The sequence below is a fragment of the Monodelphis domestica genome, chromosome 2, assembly GCF_027887165.1.
Source record: "Monodelphis domestica isolate mMonDom1 chromosome 2, mMonDom1.pri, whole genome shotgun sequence".
NCBI lineage: Eukaryota > Metazoa > Chordata > Mammalia > Didelphimorphia > Didelphidae > Monodelphis > Monodelphis domestica.
The window spans coordinates 400,859,662-400,884,461 of NC_077228.1; the positions used below are offsets into that span (position 1 = coordinate 400,859,662).

Consider the following 24,800-nt stretch of genomic DNA (forward strand, 5'->3'; position numbering starts at 1 on the left):
TATGTAGAAGTTTGAATGTAGAAGCTCTTTTATTTTTGACTTTGTACATAGTCTAACACAGTCCTTGGCACATAGTAAGTACTTAATAAATGCTTAATATTTGGTATACATTAGAACCCAGAGAGGCTAAGTGACTATAAAACTGCTTTTTGCAAAAATCACATGATGACTTACACATTAGTAAAGTGCTACTAACTTCCACTGCTTAGAGAAAAGTCATGTAAACCAGCAAAAAGTCTGAATTAGAGGATGTTTTAAAAATATATAATTTTTACACTTTGAGCTACATGAAGCAAGTATATTCACATGTTACCACCTAGAGATATTAAGTATACCATCGCTCACATAGGAGAATTGAGTAAAAAAGTATAATACATATAGCCCCTCTTCCCACCACTTCCTTTCAATAAAGCTACTTTCTTTTCAGTCAAAACACTGGGCATGTGGTTTGGGAGGAAAAGTCTGTTGTTAGAAGAGCTACTATGGAGGTCTAGACCACTCCTATTAAGTGGGAGGAAGATCCTAAATCCCCAAAATGGGCAGTGAGTTAGCCAAACCATTTGTAATGGGCTAGCTCCCAATATAAATATTTAATAATGTTAATCATGCCTTTTCCCCCATCTCTCCCTACCCAGAACACAAGCATATCCTTTGCCTTATTTATAAATGAATGAAAACATTTATTACCATGTACTCAGGGCTAAGCATTGGAGAAAAAAATACCAGCAAGAAAGTGCTTCCCCTCAACCAGCTTACATTTTACTAAGGATAACATAATACATAAAAAAAAAAAGGAGCTACATGGCAACATAATGGAGACATGGTCAAGAACTGGTGAAATTGTACTTATCACAACGCATTATGGGATGGAATACTACTGCACCATAAGAAACAATGAGCAAACTGATTAAAAGAAAAAAAAAACTTGGAAAGGACCATATAAGATGATGATCAGTGAAATAAGTAGAACCAGAAGAACATTATACATAGCCACGAAATTAATGCTGGCAGAATAAACTGTAATTGTTACCTCCAGAAAGCAAACAGAAAGATGAAACACAAAAGGTTTGAGTTACAGGTATATGTTGGTCTCCTTGATGATATCTTCTGTGATGAGAAGAGGATGGGGACAGGTTGGGACAATTGTGGTCAGGATTTATTATGTAGTCATGAAGAAAAGCAAGCTAAACATAGAGATTTGTGCCTTCCTTTATATACTATCTTCTTTTTCTTTGTCTATATATGGATATTTTTGTTTGCTTTGGTTTTTGTAAAATTTGTAATATAATTAATTTTTAAATTGGAAAACATGAGAAACACATTATGAGCCTAATAATGGGGAGGGTAATGAAGAGGATGAACTTATGTGCCAGTGTTCAAGACGGAATACTTAGGAAGTAACTGATATCTACAAGAGAGAAGTACCCACACTAGCTGCCCATCCCTATCCTTGAATCTGCCTAATCCTCTTTAGGCATATGTGGAGTCATCCATGAGTCAACATTCACAGAACACTTTTAAATCTGTAATATTTTACCATAGTTACAAACAATGCATAACATTCAAACTCTAGCTAATTAAATGTACAAAAGAAATAACACATTCCAAACTTTAGTCACTAAATTCATTAAACTTAAACATACTTGTTGACAACTCTTACCAAATAATTAAGGCACTTTGTTGATGGAAAAGGAAAAAGGTTATTTGGGGTTATCAAAATATCTCCAAATACAGCTTCTTGAATATAGTTTATTTTTGTTCAGATATATATGGAATGTATTCTAAGTCACAAGTACTAAAGAGTTACCCTTCTGCTTCATCTGAGTGATCACACACAAAATGATATTTTTAAATTAAAATGTGGTTTTAAGAAATACAAGTTTATGAAAAGCACACATATGTAATCAATTTTACAGATATGGCTAAACAATGTTAACCTTCTGCTTATCAACAATGACACCAAAACTGATAAAAACCAAAATAGTAATAAAAAGTTAAGCTTCCATAAAATGATATTCAGTAACAATCTATCTGCCACCAAATTAAAAGTAGAGGGGGAAAGTTTACTTCTTTTTGCCTCATCAAAAGATAGGTTGTGAGAAAAAAGATTTTTTTTTAAGATATAAAGGTGAAAAGCCAACCTCAATTCTGATGAGGTTAGTTAAATGAGGGGAAATTTTCTCAATAAAGCATTTAATAGATTAAATGGGTACAGATAGAAAACTTTTTTAATAATATAAGTTTGCTCTGTATTAATGATCCCTGAAGGCAATATTTTGATGTTAATTCACCCCACAAAAGGCCTCTGAATCAATACAACTTTTTGGAATGCCTGTCAATTTTAAGAATGTCTTTGTTAAAAACAGTAGAAACATAAATATTAAAGTAAGCTTGGGTTGGTTATGTTTCTGTAAATTGCTAAAGAAATGGACTCTAATAGAAATAAACCCAAAGTGATCTCCTGAGTGACTGGGAAGACATGAACTACACCAAAATTTTTCATTTAATAAAATTCATAAACACTATATACCAACCCCAACCCTAAATAAAGCACCAGTTAATATGAGCTGCTTTCTAGGACACAGAAAGAGTCGTTTCTTGCAGAACTTGATATCATTGTGTCTAAAATTAATTTTAAATCACTAGCATCTGCATTTTCTACTAAAAAAGGGTATTAAAGCATCAGCAAAGAAAACAATAAGCTATAGACACCCTCAGGTAACTGAACTTGAGTAAAATTCTAAAAATCAGAAATCATCAGTGAATAACCAATAGATCTTATCTTCAAACACCATGGTCAGAAATCTAAACTTTTTCAAGCTTTCTTTTTTTCCTATAAAAGACATACAGATGTGTGTATATCTATCTATCTATATATATATATATATATATATATATATGTACACATATATATATACACACACATATATATGAAACATACAAATTTCTATAGCTCCAAAGGGTAGTAAATAAAAATATAGTTAATATAAATATTGAAAAGTGCATGAATCCAATGATTTGTTTAATGAAGTTGATTGTGCACAATTCCATATATGCATCAAATGTTGTCTGTTCCTACTATTCATTAGTGAGTTAGGCAATACCAGAAGTATATAGTAATTTACAGGCCATATTTCTTGGGGATACACCACCTACTGTGCAATATTCAGGAGTCAATGATGCTTAACATAAAAACATGTTCATGATTCAAAGAGACTTTAATGATTTTTCTCTCCAAGCTTTAGTTCAGTACCCACTGAGGTTAAAACTCTTCAAAGGCATCTAAATAATCCATAGCACCACCCAAAACCAAAAAGGAAAAGACATTTAAACAACTATTATCTAACTGCAGGGAGCAGGGAAAGAAGTGTAGGGCCAATGGTAGAGAATCTAATAACCTTCGCAAAAGCTTTAAACACACTGACAGCTTCTAAATACTAGCCATCAAGAGGGAATGAAAAGTTTTGTTCTTCATGGCATCCAAGGAACTAAATATATTTTGTCCAAGTTCTATGTAACAGGATACAAAAGAGACCCATTATCTTTGCAATGCATTCTACTCTTTTTGACAACATAGTGAGGTTTCATGTAGTAACCAAAAAAAAAGTTTCAGAACTGAGAAAGATCACAGAAAGAAATTTTGGATAGGGAGAAACTGGGCAAGACTTCTTTTGCAGGAGGTGAGTTTAGCTGAGTCTTGAAGGAAGCCAGGACAGGGAGATAAGAAAGAACATTTCAGAAATGAGATATTGAGTCAAGCAATGGCAAGTCTTATGAGGAATAACAGAAAGTAGGTCAGTGTCACTGCACCTGAAGGGTATATAGATAAAGTATAAGAAGATGGGACAAGTAGAGAGAAGCAGGTTATAAAAGGCTTTAAAAATCAAATGAAGAGAATGAATACATGAACCTAGAGTTTACAGAGTAGGGAGATGGCATGGTGAGATACTCTAAAATAAAATTAACCTATTTTTTCAAATCATTGGTAATTTAAAAGCATTATAGTTGGGGTAGGGTGGAGTGGGGAGAAAAGTCCTTCTAGAAGACCCCAAATTGTAAACTAATCATTGAAACCCTCTAAGTGCTGTTCCCAAATATAGCTGTAGATAGACTATGCTATTTGTGTGTGTGTGTGAATTCAAGCTAAGTAAACTGATAATCAAATAGATCCCACAATAGTTTACAACTCTGCCTGGGAGAAATGTACTTGGTATAAGAAACTGTCGGCAAACTTTACCCTCCAATCCTTGTAATTCTAAGAATATTTGTACTGTTAATCCTGTAATCTAAGACTCCAGTTCCAAACTAGGAGTATGAAGAGAGGTGAACTAAATAATCTCTAAAGTTTCCTTCCAACTCTAAGATCTATGATTCTCTGCAAACTACCTCCCCAACAAGCTTTTACCTCTCAAGCCAGCAAACTCCTCTCTAACTATATCCTGATTTCCAGGATATCAATTTTCCTAGTTCTAGTCATTAAACACTGAAATTGTCCCAGTCAAACCAAGATGTCAGGTCATCTCTTCCAAGGGTCTTTACTGTCTGCCTCTCCTTACCCTCCTCTTTATCCCTGAAAAGCAGCCCAATATATGTCACAAAAGCTGAATTACAGCATTTCAGGACAGCCTAGGGAGAAGGAATGTTGAACTTTTATTAATGAAATTTAAATGTGTGGAGTTGATTATATATACCAAAATAAAAACACTACAAAGAAACTGCCTGCTAATCATAGCTAAAATAATACAGAGCACTTCCTTAATATCATCTTTTAAGGTTTGCAAAGAGCTTTACATGTGTTTGTTTTTTTATTTGACTCTCACAATAACCCTGGAAATGGGTCTTTTTAAACCCACTTTAAACGTGAAGCAGAAAGAATTTAAATGACTTGCCCAGAGTCACAAAACTAATGCATCTGAAGATGAAGCTCAACTGAGGTCTTCTAAACTTCCAAGTCCAGCTCTCTGTCTACTCTGTTGGCATAAGAAGAGGATTTGGTGGTAGTGGGGAAGGAGTTTTGTTTTTTATTTTAAAAACCTTTACTTTCTGCCATAGTATCAATTCTAAAACAGAAGAGCAACAAGGGCTGTGTAATCAAGGTTCAGTGACTTGCCCAGGGTCACCCAGTCAGGAAATGTCTGAGGTCACATTTGAACCCAGGACCTCCCATTTCTAGTGCTAGCATTTCTGGCTCTCAATCCACTGAGCTACCCAGCTGCCCCTTATAAGGGAGATTCTATAACTGATAACTAGCTAAAAATATTTACATACTGGGCCAAGAATGCATCCACATAATTCATCTTTAAACAGTAGCTATTCATTGCCTTCACAAATAGGTCAAATTCAAAAGGTCCCAAGTCCTAAAAGACTCTGATTTAGGAACCTAGAATAAACAAAATCATTTGTGTGCCCTTGGCCTAACTTTTTTTCTTACTAATTCTTAATTGTCTCATTTCCAAATCAGACTGCCACTCCTTGGTGTGATTTATTAGTCTCTACAGGAATAGACACTTCTGCAGGAAGTATGAACTATTCTCCTATTCTGGTCAATTTTGGTATTAATCTCATTCCCAAATCAGTTTTCATAGATTGTGTGAGATTAAATCTCCATGGAGGTGGACACCTTTATATAGGCAATATAGCTCTTTGCCTACCCAGAATTTTCTGGTCCATTTTAATTCAATTTTATCAAGATTTATGAGATCTTTTTTTGTTTAATAGGTTGAATTCCCTGCATTTCATTTCCAGGACTACTTTCAATGTTTGATAGATTTGGGACTTTGGTGGGGGATGGCGCAGAGGCTCTAGCCCTGGCGGCTGAGCTGCATGGGGAGGTGACGTGCTCCATCTGCCTAGAGCTCTTCCAGGACCCGGTGTCCATCGAGTGTGGCCACAGCTTCTGCCGCTCTTGCATCGCCCGCTGCTGGGAGGGCCCAGGGATCCCAGTGTCCCCCCCCCCCCATACAGTACAATACTGTACTGTATTCTCAGCAGAACTTGCTTTTGTTAAGCTGACCAGCATTCTGAGGTGAATCACTTCTTTGCATCTTTTGCTATCCAGTTTTTTCACAGTTGTTCAACTTATTGATTCATTTTGTTCTGATAGACAATTCTCAGTAAAGACGTAAACAAACCTTCTAAAAGTACATTCTCCGAAAAACAGTTAAATTTGTCGTATGTTAAAAGGAAAAATAAACTGAATATTGATTTTTTTAATGGAACAACATCTGAGTAGTACATTGTATGTAGCAATTTATTTTACTACCTGTGAGATAGATGCCTACATGTTAATTTCTGCTCCCTCATCTATAAAGGCTAAAGAGAGAGATCTAAAGAGTTGAAGTACCTCAACCAAAACAGAATCGGTTTCAGGGCCTCAGTCCATCCTGTGGCCAAACTATCTGGCACTTAGATATCACCAAAATTCTTGAATTTTCTGCTAAATTTTAAGGAAATTTAGCCTACCTCTAGTTTTTAAAACAAAAGAATATAACAATACCTTTAACTCATGTACTTTCAATTGCTTATATCAATACAGAGTTTTGAGTAAGATTTCGAGTAGTCACAATTCCTAGAAAGGAATAAATCAATAAATCTTAAGCTGAAACCTGTGATTTTTTAATATTTTTATAACTTGTACTTTAAGAATTACTTGGGCCTCAGCCACTTCCTAGTTGTGTGACCCTGGGCAAGTCACTTGACCCCCATTGCCTAGTCCTTACCACTCTTCTGCCTTGACTCCAAGACAGAAGGTAAGGATTTAAAAAAAAAAAAGAATTACTTGTAATTTTTGTTTGTAATACTGAGTTTTATTTAACTTATTTAAGCTTGTAATACTGTGTTTTATTTAATTTATTTAAAAACATTACTCTGAGAAAGGGTACATAGGATTCACCAGACTGCCAAAAGGGTCCATGACACAGGAAAAGGTTAAGAACACCTATTAAAAATAATCTTCACTGTCAAACTGTCCCCTAAAGCCATGAGCCAGTAACAGTGGGTTGTCTTGACCTTCTTCAAAAAAGACTGGGTTCATACACAGCAGCTGAGAGAGGAAAGGTTCTCCACCTTTTTCATCAACATTCCTGTGCGTATACCCCCAATTATCCATATCTTCATCTGTCTTCCCTCATTCAGCCTTTTGTGGCTTTCTCCTGCTAAGCCCCTAAAAGTTATAAGCACTAAAGAAAAGTTAATCAGGTTCCCAGGGGTCTAAGCCAACCCTGAGAAGCAGCAAGTGGCAATGACTGGATGCCAGTTTGCACTGTTGTTGATTTCCAGAGCAAGAGAAGGGAAGGCTCCAGAGTATATGCTGTTTGTACCATAATACCTAAAAGTCAGAAATTCAGAAAGAATCCCTCTTTCTAAGCACTCTGAGTATTAATATAGTTGTGGAAAATGGAATCATTTAGGAAGAACATCCATAAAGCCCTGAATATCCATCAGCCACTTCCAAAATAATTCATATAGTCCACATCGAACTGGTATTTGAAGCCAAATTTTGTCTTACAACACCTAATGAAATTGAAAATGCACATTCCATTTTGGTTTAAGGTTGGTTTTTTATTTTAGCATTTTTTGAAAAGTGTTTCCTAAAGTCCAACAGTAAGAACAGTTGGAAGGTATGTTCCAAAAGTCTATGATACTCTTTCCCAAGTATATATAGGAGTCAGGGTAAAGTGGGTTCAAGCTTAGAAAGCACATGCCACTCTTTCATATATACCAAAAGAATGGTATAAATTAGTTTCTGTGACTCGATCATAACCAAAAAGGCAATTAGTCAGCATTAACTGAACATGGAGCTGACCTAGACATGGCACAAACTAAAAGCAAATTAAATATATCTAATTCTAGTCCTCTACAAGCTTACAATCTATTGAAGACAATTAAAATATGATATCTTTCATGAGGGGATAGTAAAAAGGGATAGTTTTGTTTGTTTCTATTTCTATTGCTGGGCTTAAATACAAGGAATTTCTGGGATCAGTCAATACTACTTATTTATGGAAGAGTTTATATACCTTTGGTCACAGAAGAAAAAATTTCCCCTGTACAAAGAGAAAAGTTATGTTTTCATTGAAGATCAAGGTATGAAAATCGTATCATCAACATGTATAACTAACTAGGCTAACCAACCCAAGCAAAACTGTCAAAAACCAAATCATGATTTTGCTGCAATGCATTTTTTTTTTAAGATCTCTTCATGGAAGCCAATGGAAAAAGATCTAAGAAGTACCAAGTATAACAGTCATTGCCTATTTATATCATTGAGTAATTTCTAACATTTTCTCATCTGTAATTAAGAAATAAAATTTTAAAGTTAAAAACTAATTTTTAGGGAAAACAAAGATGCATATTTTATGACATTGGTTTGCTAATGAAATCATATACCCTTTTGGATTTGGATAGATGGTCTTGATAATATGATATTAAGGAATATGATGATACAATAATAAGCAATTACCAAAAGATCATACAATAAACATGCAGACTGAGTTTGCCATATGTTGCTTTCATGAAAACACATAAACTTTGAAATATATGAAATGCTTATTTTCTCATTTCTGTTCAACATTAAGATACTTACAGTTAACATCTGAATAGTACTATTATTTGCTGGCAGCTATTTAACATTATACTACTACATTAACATGTGCTGTTGAACTAATACATGCCAGGTTACTAGAAACAGATTTCTGAGATAACTTGTAGATGTCATCATCATCATAGGTATTAAATGTAAATTCAACCCACATTGCTCATTCTACTACGTCTGTATTAAGTGAATTATCACTAAAACTCTACTTCTCAGTCTCCACACTGATCCCAAGTGATAGGCAAGAAAATTCAGTGATATTCATAAACAAAGCTAAAAAGTCAATAGAAAGAAATAGACACACAGCTTAAAAAAAAAAAAGGGAAAAGCCAACAGCTAGCCCCCTTCAAGAAAAATATAATTTACCATGCTGTTAAAGGTAAAGGACACTCCCCTTGGGGCCTCGGAGGTCCAGATAAATTGTCCTTATTGCTACTGCTCACACAGGACACCATGCCCTCACCCTAGATGCCCCCCAGGCCTGGAAAGTACTCAATCCTCACCATTCTGAGTCTAGTTTCCTCTAACACTCAACTTAAATGAGACATTTAATGTGAACCTCATATATCCACTCATAGGCTCATTCCCAAAGCTGACCATAATGGAAGCACTGGTCAGCCCCTTTCTAACTCAGGCCAGTTGGCTTTCCTTGAGCATCATGGGAGTTCCTGAAGACAGTTGGCCTCCTTCAGCTCATCATTCCCAAGCTCAAGCCATCTACCAATTTCAACATGTCCTGTAACAGGGTTAAAGACAAGTGCCACCAAGACCAGCACATGGAGGGAAAAACATTTATATATCATATATAAATATCTACAGAGAGAGAGAGGGGGGTTATTTTTTTGTTTTAAAGACAGATGCCTTTTTAAAAGGAAAGTCTAAATTTTTAAAAACTCATTAATTTTATAACCATCCTCGATTTTAGGTAACATGGAAAGTATATAGATCCAGATCATATCAGGGCCAAAAGAATGTTCCTCTGGCCTTATCTTTTGAAGTTTTAACAGATCTTTCTCCCCTCTTTGATCTTCTTAAATCCTAACACTATACCTGGAAATTCTGGCTACCTTAAGGAGGCTTATTTTACTTTCATTGACACACATATTAATATTTTCCTGAAAGAAAACTTTGCCCTCCCTCTCCTCTCAACTTCTTCCTAGTTAAGACATTAATATTCTATTTAATTTCCCAGTGCAGCTTACCTCAAAAGCCAATTAGAAAACTTTACAGCCAATCATGTATTTATTTATGCTAATTAAGACTCAGTATAGCCAAATGAAATCCACAGTCTTTATTTCACTGTATTCCCCAGCCCAATTAGAATAAGAAGAAGGGGAAGGGGAAGTAAGGGAAGAGGGGGGAAGATGAGAAAGAAAGGGAGGAAGAGGAAGAAGGGGCAATGAATTTTAACCAAACTGATTTTCACCCAAGTCAAGAAGTCAGAGACATGGCAAACCAAATAATCTTTCTAGAATGATCAAAAATTGACTATATTCAACAGACTTAATAACTTTTAAAGTAGCCTGGTCCACTCAAAAAAAAGGATAATATATGTATGATCAGGTGGACAAGACCACTGGCTTTTACAGTAAGAGGACCTGGATATGAAATCCTGATCCAATGTGTGCTATTTGTTCAACCTTGGGTAGGAGAGTTAACCACCTTGAGCCTCATTTTCTTCATCTGTTAAATAAGAGACTGGATTGGATGTCTTTTGAGATTCTTTCCAACTTTAGACTTATGATCCAGTGAGGCTATAATTTTCCTATGGAAAGTAAAAACATGATGAATTTTTTCTCATATTAAATGCCTCTATAACTATGTCTACAGAAAATCCTTAATTTTAATCACCTCACATTTAATACCACATTAAGACCAAAAGAATGAGATTACATTTCCTTTTACTGTTTTCATTTTTTATTATAATTACCAGGATAATTTTTACCCAAAAAAACTGGATTCTGAAACAATAGAAATTTTGTCATCTAAATGTCTAAAGCAGCTAAAAAATAAACACTCTTCAGTTCTCATTTTCTTCCTCATTGTTCAGTTCCTATGTAATTAATCTTACTTTTACTCTCTGCTCCATGCCTTTAAAGCAACCCCAGGACAGTCAATGCAAAAAATAGTAAAAAAAAATAAAATAAAATAACTAAACATCACACTATTTATGTAGGTTTTTCAATGGGTTTACTTATTCACAACTCTCTGAAGCATGCTGTATAAGTATTATTCTACTTTACAGCTAGGGAAATTGAGGCACGGGGATGTTAAAGGATTTGTCTGAGGTCACATAGCCAATTGCAGAATTTCAACCCCAATTTCTGGACATATCCACTCCATTACAACGAACACTTCAAACACACTTAGAGTTAGGTCTTAAAAAGAAACATGTGAATTATAAAGTATTTCTTAAATAATAAACATCCTATTTATACTTGACCAGATAACTGTCCATGACTTCCCACTCCCTCTACTTATCCTAAGGCCAATTTATTCACTCAGTAGCAACTAAAGAATCTACAGTTCCTTGTACCCAAAGCATTTAAAACTTAACCAACCTTCTTTCCCTTTTTCTGGAGAGATTTCAAGGAGGGAGATCCCAGATCCTCCTCAGGACCAGGTTGTGGATCAACCATCTTCCCTTAATTTGGTCAGTTCCATCTCTTTCCAGAAGCATATTCTCTTTGAGGTTGAAAGTGAGGAACAATGGAAAGGCCACAATACTGAGCAATCAGAAGACCTGTCTTCCCTCTCTGAGGGGGTTATTATTATCTGTCCTTTATTAGCTGTGTGATATGGAACAAATTATCATTTTGCACATTTTGTTTTAAGGATGAAGAGAGTGAAACCTGTATCTGTGACTATTTGTACTCCCATTTGAAGTTTTCTTTTCACAGATACTGTAGTGGTTGGACATATGCTTCTCCAGCTCCTTTTACAGATAAGGAAACTGAGGCAATCAGGACTAAGTGATTTGTCCACAGTTACACAACTAGTAAGTATTTGATGCTAGATTTGAACTCCAGAAGATGAGTTTTCCTGACTACAGGCTTGGCAGCGAACCTCTATAAACACTGCACCACCTAGCTGCCTCTAGTTTGTGGCCCTCATTTTTTTGTCTTTTTTTTTCTTTCTGACTTATTTTTCCACAGAATTATTTTAAGGATGAAATGGGAGAATGTATACTAAAGCACTTAGTAAATGATAAAGTACTGTACAAATATAAAGCAGAATTCTTATTTTAATTATTTATTACTATATTTTATTATACTAGTAATAATATTCACCTGCCATCCTATCTATTCCAAGCTTTACATTAACTCTAAGAAAATATTTTCCCCTGTTACTATTTCACAGGAGAGCCAGCAAATGAGCTTACAAGCCAGTATGCGCAATGGAAAGCACCCCAGCTCTGACATCAGAAAACCTGGGTTCAAATCCAAGCTCTGGCACTTATTCCCTGTCTGACTATGGGCTGACCATAACTCTGCTAAGCCTCAGTTTTTTCATCTGTAAAATCAGGAGATTAGCATATATATAGTTATATTGGGAATTATATATATATATATATAAAATCTCATAACAATCTACTTCATAGGGCTATTGTCAGGAAAGCACTTTGTAAGTTTAAAAACACTACCTAACAGTGTGATCCTGGGTAAGTCCCTTAACCCTAATTGCTTTACTGCTTTTCAGACTTAGAACTAATACTTAGTATAAACTCTAAACTAGTAGCCAAGGTTTAAAAAAAGAAACACTACCTAAGTATGAGTAATTTATATGGTTAGAGGAACTTACCAGGGTAAAGGGATTATATAAAATCTTAACAATTGCCTAACATTTAAAAAATTCTAACTAAAGTATTTCTTTTAGTTAACATAATAATAACCAAGGTATTCTGAGATGGTGGACTCCTTGAGGTAATAATAAAGAACTGTTACAAAAGCTAACAAAGCATTCCCACTTCAATGAAACTTCTGGGCACAAGATAGATTCTTAATAAATATTTATTGACAACTTTAAAAAATACAAAGCAGCAATAATAATATTAGCTGACTTTTATAGAGGACTTTAATATTGGCAAAGGTATTTTTTCCCTTTTTCATATTTCATCTGATTTGATCTCATGATAACCCTGTAGTGTAGTTATTACAGAGATTGTTATGCTGAGTTTACAGAAGAAGAAGACAAGGAAAGTTTACATGAATTGCCCAGTTGTTAAGAGAGTCGGTTCTCGAAATGGAATATGAACCCAGTTCTTATTGACCCCATGTATCTTTCCATGTTGCCTCAACAGAAATTCCCAGATGAAAATCCTAACTATTCAGATTTGATTTGAACAAAGGAACAAAAATTGTTCTAAAATTGCTTTACTTTGGATGCATGGAATTAAAAGGAAAAACCGCCATATCCCAATACCCCAGTCCTAGCTGTAGAGCTCTTCTCTGTTTCTTTTATCCTCCCAGATAATCAAAGCTTTATTCATTACCAGCTTATCTAACATGTTGGCAGCTGATGGTACATTGCTGGGATGGGATTCAGGAAGGTCTGAGTTAAAATCCTACCTCAGACTATCCATTATTCTAGGCTAATTATACAAAATTGTAGGATAAAGAAGTATGGTCAAATTATTTTTTTACATTTCTATATTAATTTCCTTTTGCCTTATTCACTTATATTATCACTTCCTTATTTTCATCACTTTTGTTGCTTTTTGTTTAATAAACAAACCAATTGTTGCTCAATCATTTGCAGTTGTGTTCAACTTTTTCTGACCCCATTTGGTGTTTACTTGGCAAGCATACTGGTTTGCCATTTCCTTCTCCAATTCATTTTACAGATGAGGAAACTGGGGCAGACAGGGTGATTTGCCCAGGGTCACACAGGGGCTAGATTTGAACTCAGGAAGATAAGTCTTCCTGATTCCAGACCCAGCAACCCATCCACTGTACCACCTAGCTGCCTGACATTCCCCCAAAAGTAATATTATAGGGCAAAATAAAACCTATTATACAAGTTAGATTTTGTCTGTTGTGTCTGTATTAATTGAGTACACTTTTCTGAGTATAAATATAAATAAATATGAAAATAACCCTACACAAGTGTACAGAAACAAATTTTGTAGAGGGAAAGAAGAAATAAAAGAAAAAAATGAGTGACTTGGATAGGTTCCAGGATTTTAAGAAGAAATGAACAGAATTATCACTTCTGAAAAGTGTGGTTTTCTAAGATTTTCATTTTAAAGGTGACAATGAAAGCAGACTAAAATGTATGCAAGGAATATTTCCAAAATGACACAAAGCCTGTCCCCCTCTAGCTCCTACTACAGCATATATAAAATATTACTCATACCCCTATAAGCTACCAAGTTATGCCTGAGCACTAGAGATTAGCATTAATTTACCCTTCTTGTTTTTCATTAGCCTCTGTCACAACCTTACCATTCTTTCGATATTTTTTGAATTGCTGGTGAGCAGTAAAAAACAAATCCAGCAGTCATGATTTAATCAGAGACTCCAATGCAGAAACAGCCAGGAAAAGTAGACACACTTAGAATAGTAAATGAATCAAGAAAAACACTTGCAGGCTCATTAATAAGATAGCAATTAGGTCTTCTGGGAAAATCCATTTCTAGAAGAATGCCAAACTAAGCTATCTAATTCAAGTAAAATTGTGTTTTGACACCAATACTGTACACTGTATATGGCATCATAATTTCTCTTTTGAGAAAATTGACAAGCATTTCAGGGTTGTTGGTTTTTTTAATATGGAGTACAGAAGGCAATAAAATACTAGTAATATTTAATATGTTCTAAGTGTGAACTCCAACTTATTAAACAGGATTGCCCCCTCAGGAAAGTATTTTCTTTACCAGGATTCTTAAAATGCGTCCAGAGGAGCAGAATCATCAGGCAAGACAATGTAGCAGCAATTCTTACAAGGGGAAAGAGGTTGCAAGATGATTTCTAAAATTCCATCTAAGACTAAGAATCTAAAAGAAAATATTAAATGCTATTGGAAACATCTGAGTGAATGCCATTTATTGTATTTACCTTTCAATATTAATATGATGTTATCAAAAAAATGTACTAAGTACAATTCAATCTAATATTGTTTTTGATTCTTAGGAACTGATATGATCCTTTAGTTTTAATTGATGCCTTTTGTTTAAAGTCACAACCATTTCCAAATATAACTAAACTCCCCTCCCTTTCCCTTCTTCTTCCCTCCATTTCTCCTTTCTCTCCTCCCCTTCTTACTTCCCTTTTTCTTCCTCTCCCCTCCCCTCTTCCTCCCTCTATTCCATTCTCTTTCCTTCTTCCTTGACTTCTCCCCTCCTCTCCCCTTTCCTTTCACATTCTCTCCTCTCCCCTCTCCTCTTTTCTCCCATCTCTTCCTCTCCTCTCTCCCTCCCTATCTCTTCCCTACCCACCTCTTTTCTCTTTCCCTCCTCCACCTCTCCCCTCCTCTCTTTCTTCCTCACAAGAACATTCCCTTATCATAGTTAGAGCAAACACAATGACAATAACCTAAGCAGGGTACTGGAGTCCAACTTTCTTTCCATTACTATTAAACACAGCTTTCTTCTTTCTGGTTCTTGAATTTGAATTTGTTTTAATATACCTGAAATGATAAGTTATCAACTGGTAACTACTTACTCTTAAAAAAAAAAGCAATAATCACATTCATGTTTTAGTCATTAATTCGTTATGAAAACTTAAAAAAAATTTCCTATTATCCACATGGCCAGTCTCTTCAAGCAAAGACTATCTACAACCCCTTCCCTGGAACTCATACAATGATATGGCTAATAAGGAAATCAGTAGGTGAAGTCAAGAGACTGTAGGTAGATTTCTGGATCTAAATGTGTGTTTGTTCAATGAGTCAGGGCAAACTGAGTCAAAGAATTTCATTCACCCAAACTGCTGTTTAAACTGTTGTACATTATCCCCCTATGCAACTCTGACTTGGGGGAATTTCTGGATCCTGTCAGCTGCTACTCTGTAAAGCAACACAAGAATGGGGTTTAGGGAATCAAGGCCTATTAACAGCTGCTTTTTAGCGGAATTAAAGAGGGGGGGGAAAGCTGAGCTTATACTTATATTTAGAACCCAAATATTATTTTAACCTTAAAAGGTAAGTGTTACAGAGCCATCTCAGTAGCTCAATTTTTCCATCTGCAAAATGGGGAAAATAATTACCTTACCTTCAAATAAGCTTTCCATTGATTTTTAGGGGGTAGTTCAGAACAGTGACTTCATTTGGTTAGGCCAATCCAGGGGAGTAAATTCCCCCAAACAATGGAGATTCAACAAATGTCCTCCAACTTAAAATCTTAAAGAGCCTTCTGACTTGTCCAGATTCCCAGAGCCTGGTCCCACAGTAACAGAGGTGGGTCTCAAACAAATCTTTCTGATTTTTCTCTAACCATTATATTATATGCTACTTCTCTATCAAGATGTTCTGATATCAATTAGGTATCATCCAAAGGAAAGGTCTTAAGCTATTATTATTTGATACCTTCTTGGCAAAGACTATCTTTCTATTCTCAGCTTCCACCCCTATAAAACAAAAGGGTTGGGTTAGGTGAACTCTAAGGTCCTCCATTTATGAATCTTATATCACTTATTATGTCTCGTATTTATCTCTTATAGTATATTTTATACAACTCTTTGATGCAGCAATAGAACTAATAAGTCTATATTCCAAAAAGATCAAAGATAGGAAAAAAGACCTACTGGTACCAAAATATTTATAGTGGCTCTTTTTATAGCACCAAACACCTGAAACTGGAGGACCGTCCATCAGTTGGGAAATAGCTGAACAAGTTGTGGAATACAATTGTAATGGAATACTCTTGTACCATAAGAAATGACAAACAGGATGATCACACAGACACAAAAACATGGAAATATGAAATGATGCAAAGTGAAGTGAGCAGAACTAGGAGAATGTTATACACAGAAACAACAATAAAAAACAGTGTTCATCTGTGGAGTTGAAATATTCTCAGCAATGCAAGAATCTAGGGCAACTCCAAGGGACTCATGATGAAAAAGGTTATCCACTTCCATAGAAGGAACTATTGTGTCTGAATGTTGTTTGAAGTATGTCTTTCTTTACTTTATTTCCTCCATGAATTTTTTCTCTAGTGTAAGTTATATGTGTCGTTTTTCACCAAATGATGACCATGTAAACAGGTATTATATGATAATATAAACAATCTGTATTGTATTATCTGCCATCTTGGGGAAGAGAACATAGACCACAAAATTCCAGAAAATAATTATTTAAAATTGTATTGGCCTATAATTTGGAAAAGAAATATTTTATATACCTTCTAGTTAACTCACTTCCAAAGGAATAACAACTTTTGAAAAGTAAATTCTAACAAGTAAATGAGAAGGTATAACTTGTTTAGATTTATATCTCAGTTTCTCGTGAGTAAAAAAAGAGGAAGAATGTTACAATGACAATCTTACTAGAACCCAAGATCCCAGATGGAGAACTAAAAGGGCTCTCCATTTTCCATGTCTGTAAAGGTCCAGAGAGAGGTGTTCTCTAGATTAAGATCACCCAGGAAGCAAATAGTAATAATCCACGACCTTTGCTTCTAGATCCAGGTTAACATTCCACTACACTAGGATGCTTCCAAACTATAGTAACCTATCCATAAGCTGGAGAAACTAGGTGGCACAGCTGATATAGGCTAGGCATATAGTCAGAAAGACTTCTCTTTCTGAGTTCAAATCTAGCCTCAGACACTGATTAGCGGTGTAACCCTGGACATATCACTTAACCATTTGCTTCAATTTCCTCATATGTAAAATGATCTGAGGAAGGAAATGGCAAACTGCTCCAGTCTCTTTACCAAGAAAATCCCAAAGGGATCACAAAGAGTTGGACACAATTGAAAAATGAATTGAATTATGTCTAGCAGCTCTTTTGACAAGTCTGAAATTGTATCAAATAAAAACAGGGATTATTTAACTTAACACTGCTAAATCTGTTCCTAAAACAATTACAAATGATGGAATAAGACACTTAAGGGTTTTTCCCCCCTCCTGGATTACCAATATGCAATAGAGAATGCCAAAAAATTCAACTCAGTGTTAAGTGGATTAATGGTAATGTTCCACAATTCAGTCCCTATGAAGCTTATATCTCAAAGCTAGTTTCCCACCCACCCCCAAGAACCTCAATATTTGAAAAAGAAGAAAGGAAAAAAGGGGACATTTTTTAAAACACTCAGATAAGTTTTGTTTCTAATACTAGAAAAATTGACCATAAACCAAAATAATTCCTCAAGCATTTCAATAAAATGTTAAAGGAAAATGAAGCTACCATACCCTCCAATATATTCAGCATGGCACTAGGAAAGCTATTTATGTAGCTATCAAACCATTTTACATTAAAGAAATCCCATTTTCTTTAGACCACTTCCTGGTCTCGAAATATCTCTACAACTTTGCTTAATGAACATCATAAAAATTCAAAAAAGCAATAAAGTTCTCCAAAGAATATTTTGAAGTTATGCATTATGCCACAACAAGTAGGGGAATTATTTTTAAACTACCTTTATAATAAAGGATTATATGGCCTAATGTTACAGATTTCATGTTATAAATTATCATATTAAAAATATAGTATAAATAATATTATAAAAGGGTAACTTTATGTTTTTCTCCCCACATGAAATACAAGGCATTTATAAAAATAGCTATTCTGTAAAAGGTAAAAGATCAGATGGCACAAAGTTCAAAAAGTCAATGGTACCAATGTTAACCTATTATGTTGACTGGTGTTTTGATGTAAAAAAAAAATCATGACTTTATGAATTGAATATTATACTTAAGTGACATTCAGTAAGAGTTTTAATTAAGAATAGGTGTCAAAAGCATTGACATTTTCATACAAAAAGAAAATTCGTTTATAGATAATCACATGAAACAAGACATCGACATCATGGTGTGGGCTTATTCAAGAAGAATCTTACTAAAGTAAACTAACCAGATAGAGCTAACCTTATCCCAAGATCAGGATGTAATAGGCCAAGAGGAAATTTTTTATCTAATGAATGGATGAGTTTGCATTAAAAAAATAAATAAATAAAAGATTGCTAACAATGAGATAAGCATAGGATTCTTCCTTCTTCAGAAAAAAAATTAAACAAGAAGACCATCTAAACACCTTCTTAAAGAATTCCACTTTTTTCCTATTTGTACTTTTCACACAATAAAAACAAAATAGAAGACTCTATAAACTCTCTAGGCTGTTTCCTGTCTGTCAGTCTTCCTGCATTCCTCTTTCTTGCCATCATCATCCCCTGAAGAGCAGGCAAGGGGAATGGGAAAATGAAAACACAATACATCCCCAAACATGAAAAACCTCTAAAGTCCTTTTCAGATCAAATCCATGTTTTTATAAACCTAGCCAAGCTCTTTCCTATGGCATCCAGACCATATTAAATATTATTTATTTCTTATGTATTAACCAATATTTTCCACAATCCAAGAGGATAACTGGCTCTAAAAATACTACTAAGCAACAAAGCAAGTTTTCCTAAATATAACTACCACATGTATTGGCTATGCATGTGAAAGTTGATAAAAACAAGTGTAATGTTTCTATATCGGATAGAGACATAAAGTTCAATGGGAAAATGACTGACATTAGTAGTGGGTGTGAATGAGTCATTTTCAGTTTAAAAAAAATATGCCTAGGACCAGAAGTTTTCTTGTTTATAACACAAGGCAATAGGTTTTTGTCACCCTAATGTACACTTATCAAGAGAGAGAAGAGCTGTCAGCACCATCCATGCTAATGGGCTCAGCAACAGCCAGATCTGTGTCTCCCATCAGGTTACGCCAGACACAAAATGACGACTTGCATAGACTAGGAAAATCAACAAACTAAAACTTGTCAGATAAGGCATGTGGAAAAGTTGAGAGTTAGGGTATAAGTAATTTCCAGGAAAAAGCCTTTGATAGCACCTTTGATGACATTTGTTTTAATTTTACAAAATTAATGCATAGAAGAATGTTTATAGATATACAGAAAATTAAAACAAAGGCAAACTCTAAGGTAAAGGGCTTTTATATTTGTTTCTGAATATAAAATAACAAGAGAAGACAGCTTAACACAAAAAGGCAACACTTAGAAAGCAGGACTGCTAAATGAGATGCAAGAACTATAAAAGAACAACTGGATACCTAGTAATATGGCAAGAAGCTATATTCAAAGTATCTTGAGCTGCATGCAAAGACATATACATCACACTAGAGAGACAATAGTCCCTCTCTAGGACACTGATAAGACTGCATCTAAAATACTGCATATTATTCTGGACACTAATACTAAAAACTGAACTGACAGGAATTCAGAATAAAAATTACTAAAAGAAATTCACTTGTAAAATACATTCAGCTCTAGTAGAATACTTGAAATGCCAATAAGACACCCACTTGTTCAACATAAGTAATGATTTACACAAGGCTAGTAAGTACAAAAGAACACCAATTTCATTTTCTTAGAAGTGACAAAAATTTTGGTCTAGTCTATGTGAGTGTTTGTGGGTATTACTGGTTAAAAGGTACCACTAGTTCAAAGTGAAAAACAGAAAAGTTTACTTTCTCATGCCAAGTGATAAGTTGTGGCATTAGGACCTTTTAATTCTTTTATTTCTTAACTTATTTCTACTTTGCATTTTGGTAGCACTTTACAGATTTTATGTATCACTTTATTTCTATTAATTAATTTGATCCTCACAACAAACCTGTTTTGGATACACTGAACAGATGAGGAAAGTAAGATCCAGAGAAGACAAGTGGTTTGTCCCAGTGGTCAGACATGGCTAAACCTGAGTCCTTGTAATTCCCTAGGCTTATACTCTTCCAGGACACTGCTGCATTGCTGCTTCTATCCACCAAAAATCACTAGTACAAATTCATCCTTTGCTTACTAAATCTAAGCAAGTCATTTAACTTTATAATACCTCAGTTTCCCTAGCTATAAAACAGCTATTGCTGTTTGAAGTGAAATATAGGAAAAATGACAACATGTTTTAATTTTATTTTGACAGGTCTATTTAAAATGAACTTCATTTATAAGATTTCTACACTTCAGTCAATCATAAGATTCTTCAATATTAAAATAACTTTAAACTTGTATCTACCGTGTTTTAAAATGCTGTAGCCATTACAGAACTAATACAGAATATCAAACATGCCAGGGGCCTTCCAGGTATACTGCATAAAATAAGACTTGTTTCAAATAAGCAACACACTATAATTTCTTGAAGTGGCAAGTTGACCCTTGTGTATATAATTTAAAATGCATACAATAGTAAGGAATCTTTATAACACTAATGCCATACTTCTGTAGAGCATTTTGTAAACTGTAAAGTGCTTTTCTCAGAGTTTCCCCAAAGAAATGCTAAGTTCACTATTTCAAAACCTCGTAAAAAAATAGCAAAGTGAAAAATTCTGCACCTCACAAACTAATATGCTTACTATTTCTCTAGCATCAATGTTTTTTGCATCAAGGCTGACACAGGATTTGGAATTAATATTAGCAATAACCCATATCACTGTTTTGATAGTCTTAACTAAAACCATTTTTGACAACCAGATTTCAAATTTGTACAGATCAGCAATTCAAAGGCTAACAGTAAATATTAGTGATTTTTTTTGTATGCCAATCTTCTATCATAGATGACATAATTTTCTTTATTAAAAAAATGAAGTTACACACAGTATTGTGAAGATTATATCTATTAAGGAAGCATATTATTTTAGATTACTTGAACATAAAGCCAAACTTTTTTTATTAATCAGAAAAGAACATCTGGATATCATATTTATATGTATATATAATTATTAAACTAGTAGGAGTGAACTGTATAAAACAACTTATTCAACTTTTTATTTATGAAGTTATGACATGTAAAAACATACAAAGGGTAAAAAGTACCAGAAAAGCAAAGAATATCTACTCAGTTCAGATGGGGTCAGTTAAATGTTTATTATTGCTCTATCCAGTCATATCCAGACTCTACTCAGTATACATATTGATGGAAAACATTTAATGAGTTTCACTGTCTTTTACCTTCTGGTTAAATCAGCCTTTAACTGGTCTACTCCACCATTTATTTGCCCCTTAGTGCAGCAATGTATAATAGTCCTAACTCAGAAAGTATTATTTTTGGAAGCAGACAAGGTATAAATAACAAATAATTATTCTGAATTTTTTTAAAAAGGCACTACAGAGAAAATTAGGATAACGTTAGAGTTGGTTTACTAATCTCAAAACTTTTATAGTAATCACTTGGGTATATCATCTGAGATTTTGAAACTGCTTCAGTAGGGCACTCTTATGATTTAAAAGTAGGCTTCTGAAGAAAAATAATATTTACAGGCTGAAAGAAATGTGTGTGAAGGAGAGGAAGGCTCATTTTCTTTACTCTTTGAGTGTATCCTGAGCTGCTGTAACAATAGTGGTTACAACTCTTGACTACATGTAGTTTAATCACTCTACTAGCCAGAAGTTCAAACTTTCAATTAACAAACTCCTTGTCTTTTCCAGCTCAGGCACTCAATGCAGTGACAAACACAGTGACAGAAATCAATACTCCCTCCAACTTGCCTGCATAGAATGCCTTACACATCAAGAACAACTCCAGTTCTAATAGTCATACTAAGTCAGAGATGCATGCAATAATGTTTACTAAAAGGAGAATTAAATTCTATTAACAGATCATTCATCACAAGCAGCAAATGCATTCTACATATATCACCTACATGGCTAACATTCAGAACAGCTTTTATTGCAAGTGTTGTATTTCATAATCTCTGCCTGACTGCACTGCACACACAGCACATGGAAGTACCTGAATTTCTTTAGCCTGATTCCCTTTATAGATCCAGAGAAGGGGAGAGGGGGGTGGGGGGGAAAGAAGGAAAATAAAGCCATTCACATGAAACCTTCAGGCTAAGGATTTTTTCAACCTCCAGAAAACTGGACGATCATAATCACGTGGGAAAACCACCAATTATAAACTAAGTTAATTATCCATATCCAGAATAGACATGCTGATAACCTAGATAGCTGTGAAGCTTCTTCCCCGCTCTATCTTCTCCATAATAACTTGGCCACCTCTGTGTCTCCATCTGCACAACCAACCAAAGCAGCAGATGCAGCTCCCAGCGAAGTGGAACTGTGGGAGCCTGGCCAGCCAAGTTGCTGGGACTGGCGGGTAAGAGACACAGAGTCCCACTGCACGCCGCCATCCACCAGGTGAACCTCACAATGCTTCAAGAGACACAGGAGTTAACCGACAAAAAAAAAAAGTTACTTTATTTGGGAAGGCGCCAATCGCACAGGAAGGAGAACAGGGACCCGATCCCTAGAAAGGGACGGGGTTCAAGGGCTCTTCTTGGCTTGAATTACGAATCAATATGTTTGTCTTCCAGGCGAAAGGAATTTCATTCCATTCCATTCATCCACCCCCCACCCCCATCACCTTGATCCTCCTGCCTGGTTCCTGGTTGGCCTTAGCAGTGCAGCAGCCTAATTTCTGAAACCCACTCCGAGCTTCCCACTTAGGTGAGGGTTCAATCTTACCCAAACCTAACTTCCGAGGAATATAAATATTGTTTCTTCAAGTCGTGTTTCACGCACACATGAAGTCTAGGTGAACAAATCAAAAACTCAAAGAACAGGAGTAGCTTCACATTACTAAGCAGGCTGGCGGGGGACAGGGGAGGGAAGTGGCAAAGAAGAAAGAAGTTAGACAATAGTGGCAGGTTCGATTATTCTCGGGACAAACTAACTGGCAAGGAAAGGAGCTCGACATTACTTCATACTTCAACACTGGGAGGCCAACTTCCCCGGAGGAACGGATTTTTTTTTTTTTAATGAACTAGCAACAAATATCAACAAGAGCTACGGAGTATTCTTTCTTGAAGTGCTGAGTACTTTTGCTCCCACTTACACTACTAACCCAGAGAGAGCTGGACTCGGCAGCTACCAATCCCTAGAGGAAAGGCTAGGCAACCGCAACACTCCAGCAGAAGTACACCGAAACGCAGCCACCTACGAGTGACCTGAACTCTGGGCACGGAAACCGTCCGGAAAAGAACAATGGGTTTGCGTAATGAAAGTATACAGAACGAAAAGTGCCTTCCCGAATCCCCCACTGCCCCGCGATTCTCAGGAACCAGAAACTCGAGCAGGATCCAGGACTCCTCAGCACCTTTCTCCGACCCCTGGACACAGAAAGGCTTCTTCTCTCCCCTACGCTCCCCGCCCCTCCAGAAAAGCCCCTCCAGTTGAAGCGCGGTAGCAAAAGGGAAGTGTTGGGGGCGGGGGTGAGAGGGAAGAGGTGTAACACGCTCCGCCACAATGCAAATTTACCTGCGGAGAACTGAGCTCGGGCAGTCCCTGGAAAAGGCCACGGGGCGAGGAGCACTAGAGCCACGAAAGAAGGCAGTGCCCACGCCGCTGTATCCATGCTGAGTTGGGGAGAAGTTTTCCAGTCGCTTCGCTAATTATACTGCCCCCCCACCCACCCAGGTGGAACCCAGGCGAGGCGAGACCTCGCCGGCCGAAATCCGTCCTCCAACAGCCTCCCAACAGCGATCTTTTCTTGGGGCTTCTTCGCAGAATCCAAACTAGCTCCGAGGAGCAGAAGCAACCCTCGTCCCGGTGCGGCCGCGGCTGCTCTCCATGCTCCACGGCGGCGGCGGCGGCGGCGGCGGCTCTTGTTAGTCCAGAGTTACTTCGGTGGAAGGCGGAGGGAGGGAGGGGTTTGAGGGGACAGGGGAGGAGCCCCGCGGGGTGACGTCTCCTCCTCCGTTTTCAAACACTTCGCAGGAATGTGGGACTCCGGAGCCCAGGCTGCCCGGCCGCCCGCGCCTCCTGCCGGAGAGACCAAAGCCCAGCATGCCGGCAGAGTGGTTCGGGTCCTGGAGCGGCAGTCCTTGCGTCCCTCTAGTAGGGTCTGACTATCCATTTGTCTGGCTACACGGCAGCCGCCGTTCAGACTCTGGAGCAATTTTGTTCAGCTGCCTGGATCCACTCTTCTGTTTTAGGGGCGCGGTTGGATTGGAGGCAGGAGGGGAGAGAAATGGCAACCTGTTTTTTTTTTTTCTAATCTCGAGAGTAGTGACTGGACTAAAGAAAAGAGAGTCTTTAAACATCTGCA

At 36.3% G+C, this 24,800-nt stretch overlaps 1 protein-coding gene across 5 annotated transcripts in view; it reads right to left on the minus strand.

Annotated features, from left to right (window-relative positions):
- The window catches only part of PTPRK (protein tyrosine phosphatase receptor type K), a 734,435-nt gene extending 709,962 nt beyond the window's left edge, over nt 1-24,473 (minus strand). For 2 of the 5 annotated variants that reach the window (XM_007484539.3, XM_007484538.3), the window contains exon 1: nt 24,011-24,387. In XM_007484539.3, the coding sequence (XP_007484601.1) occupies nt 24,011-24,107 (97 nt within the window). In that variant the 5' untranslated portion in view covers nt 24,108-24,387. Of the gene's footprint in view, nt 1-24,010 lie in introns of all 5 variants that reach the window. The other 3 variants (XM_007484536.3, XM_056818748.1, XM_056818749.1) reach the window with 3 other exon arrangements.
- Between the last annotated feature and the right edge of the window lie 327 nt (nt 24,474-24,800).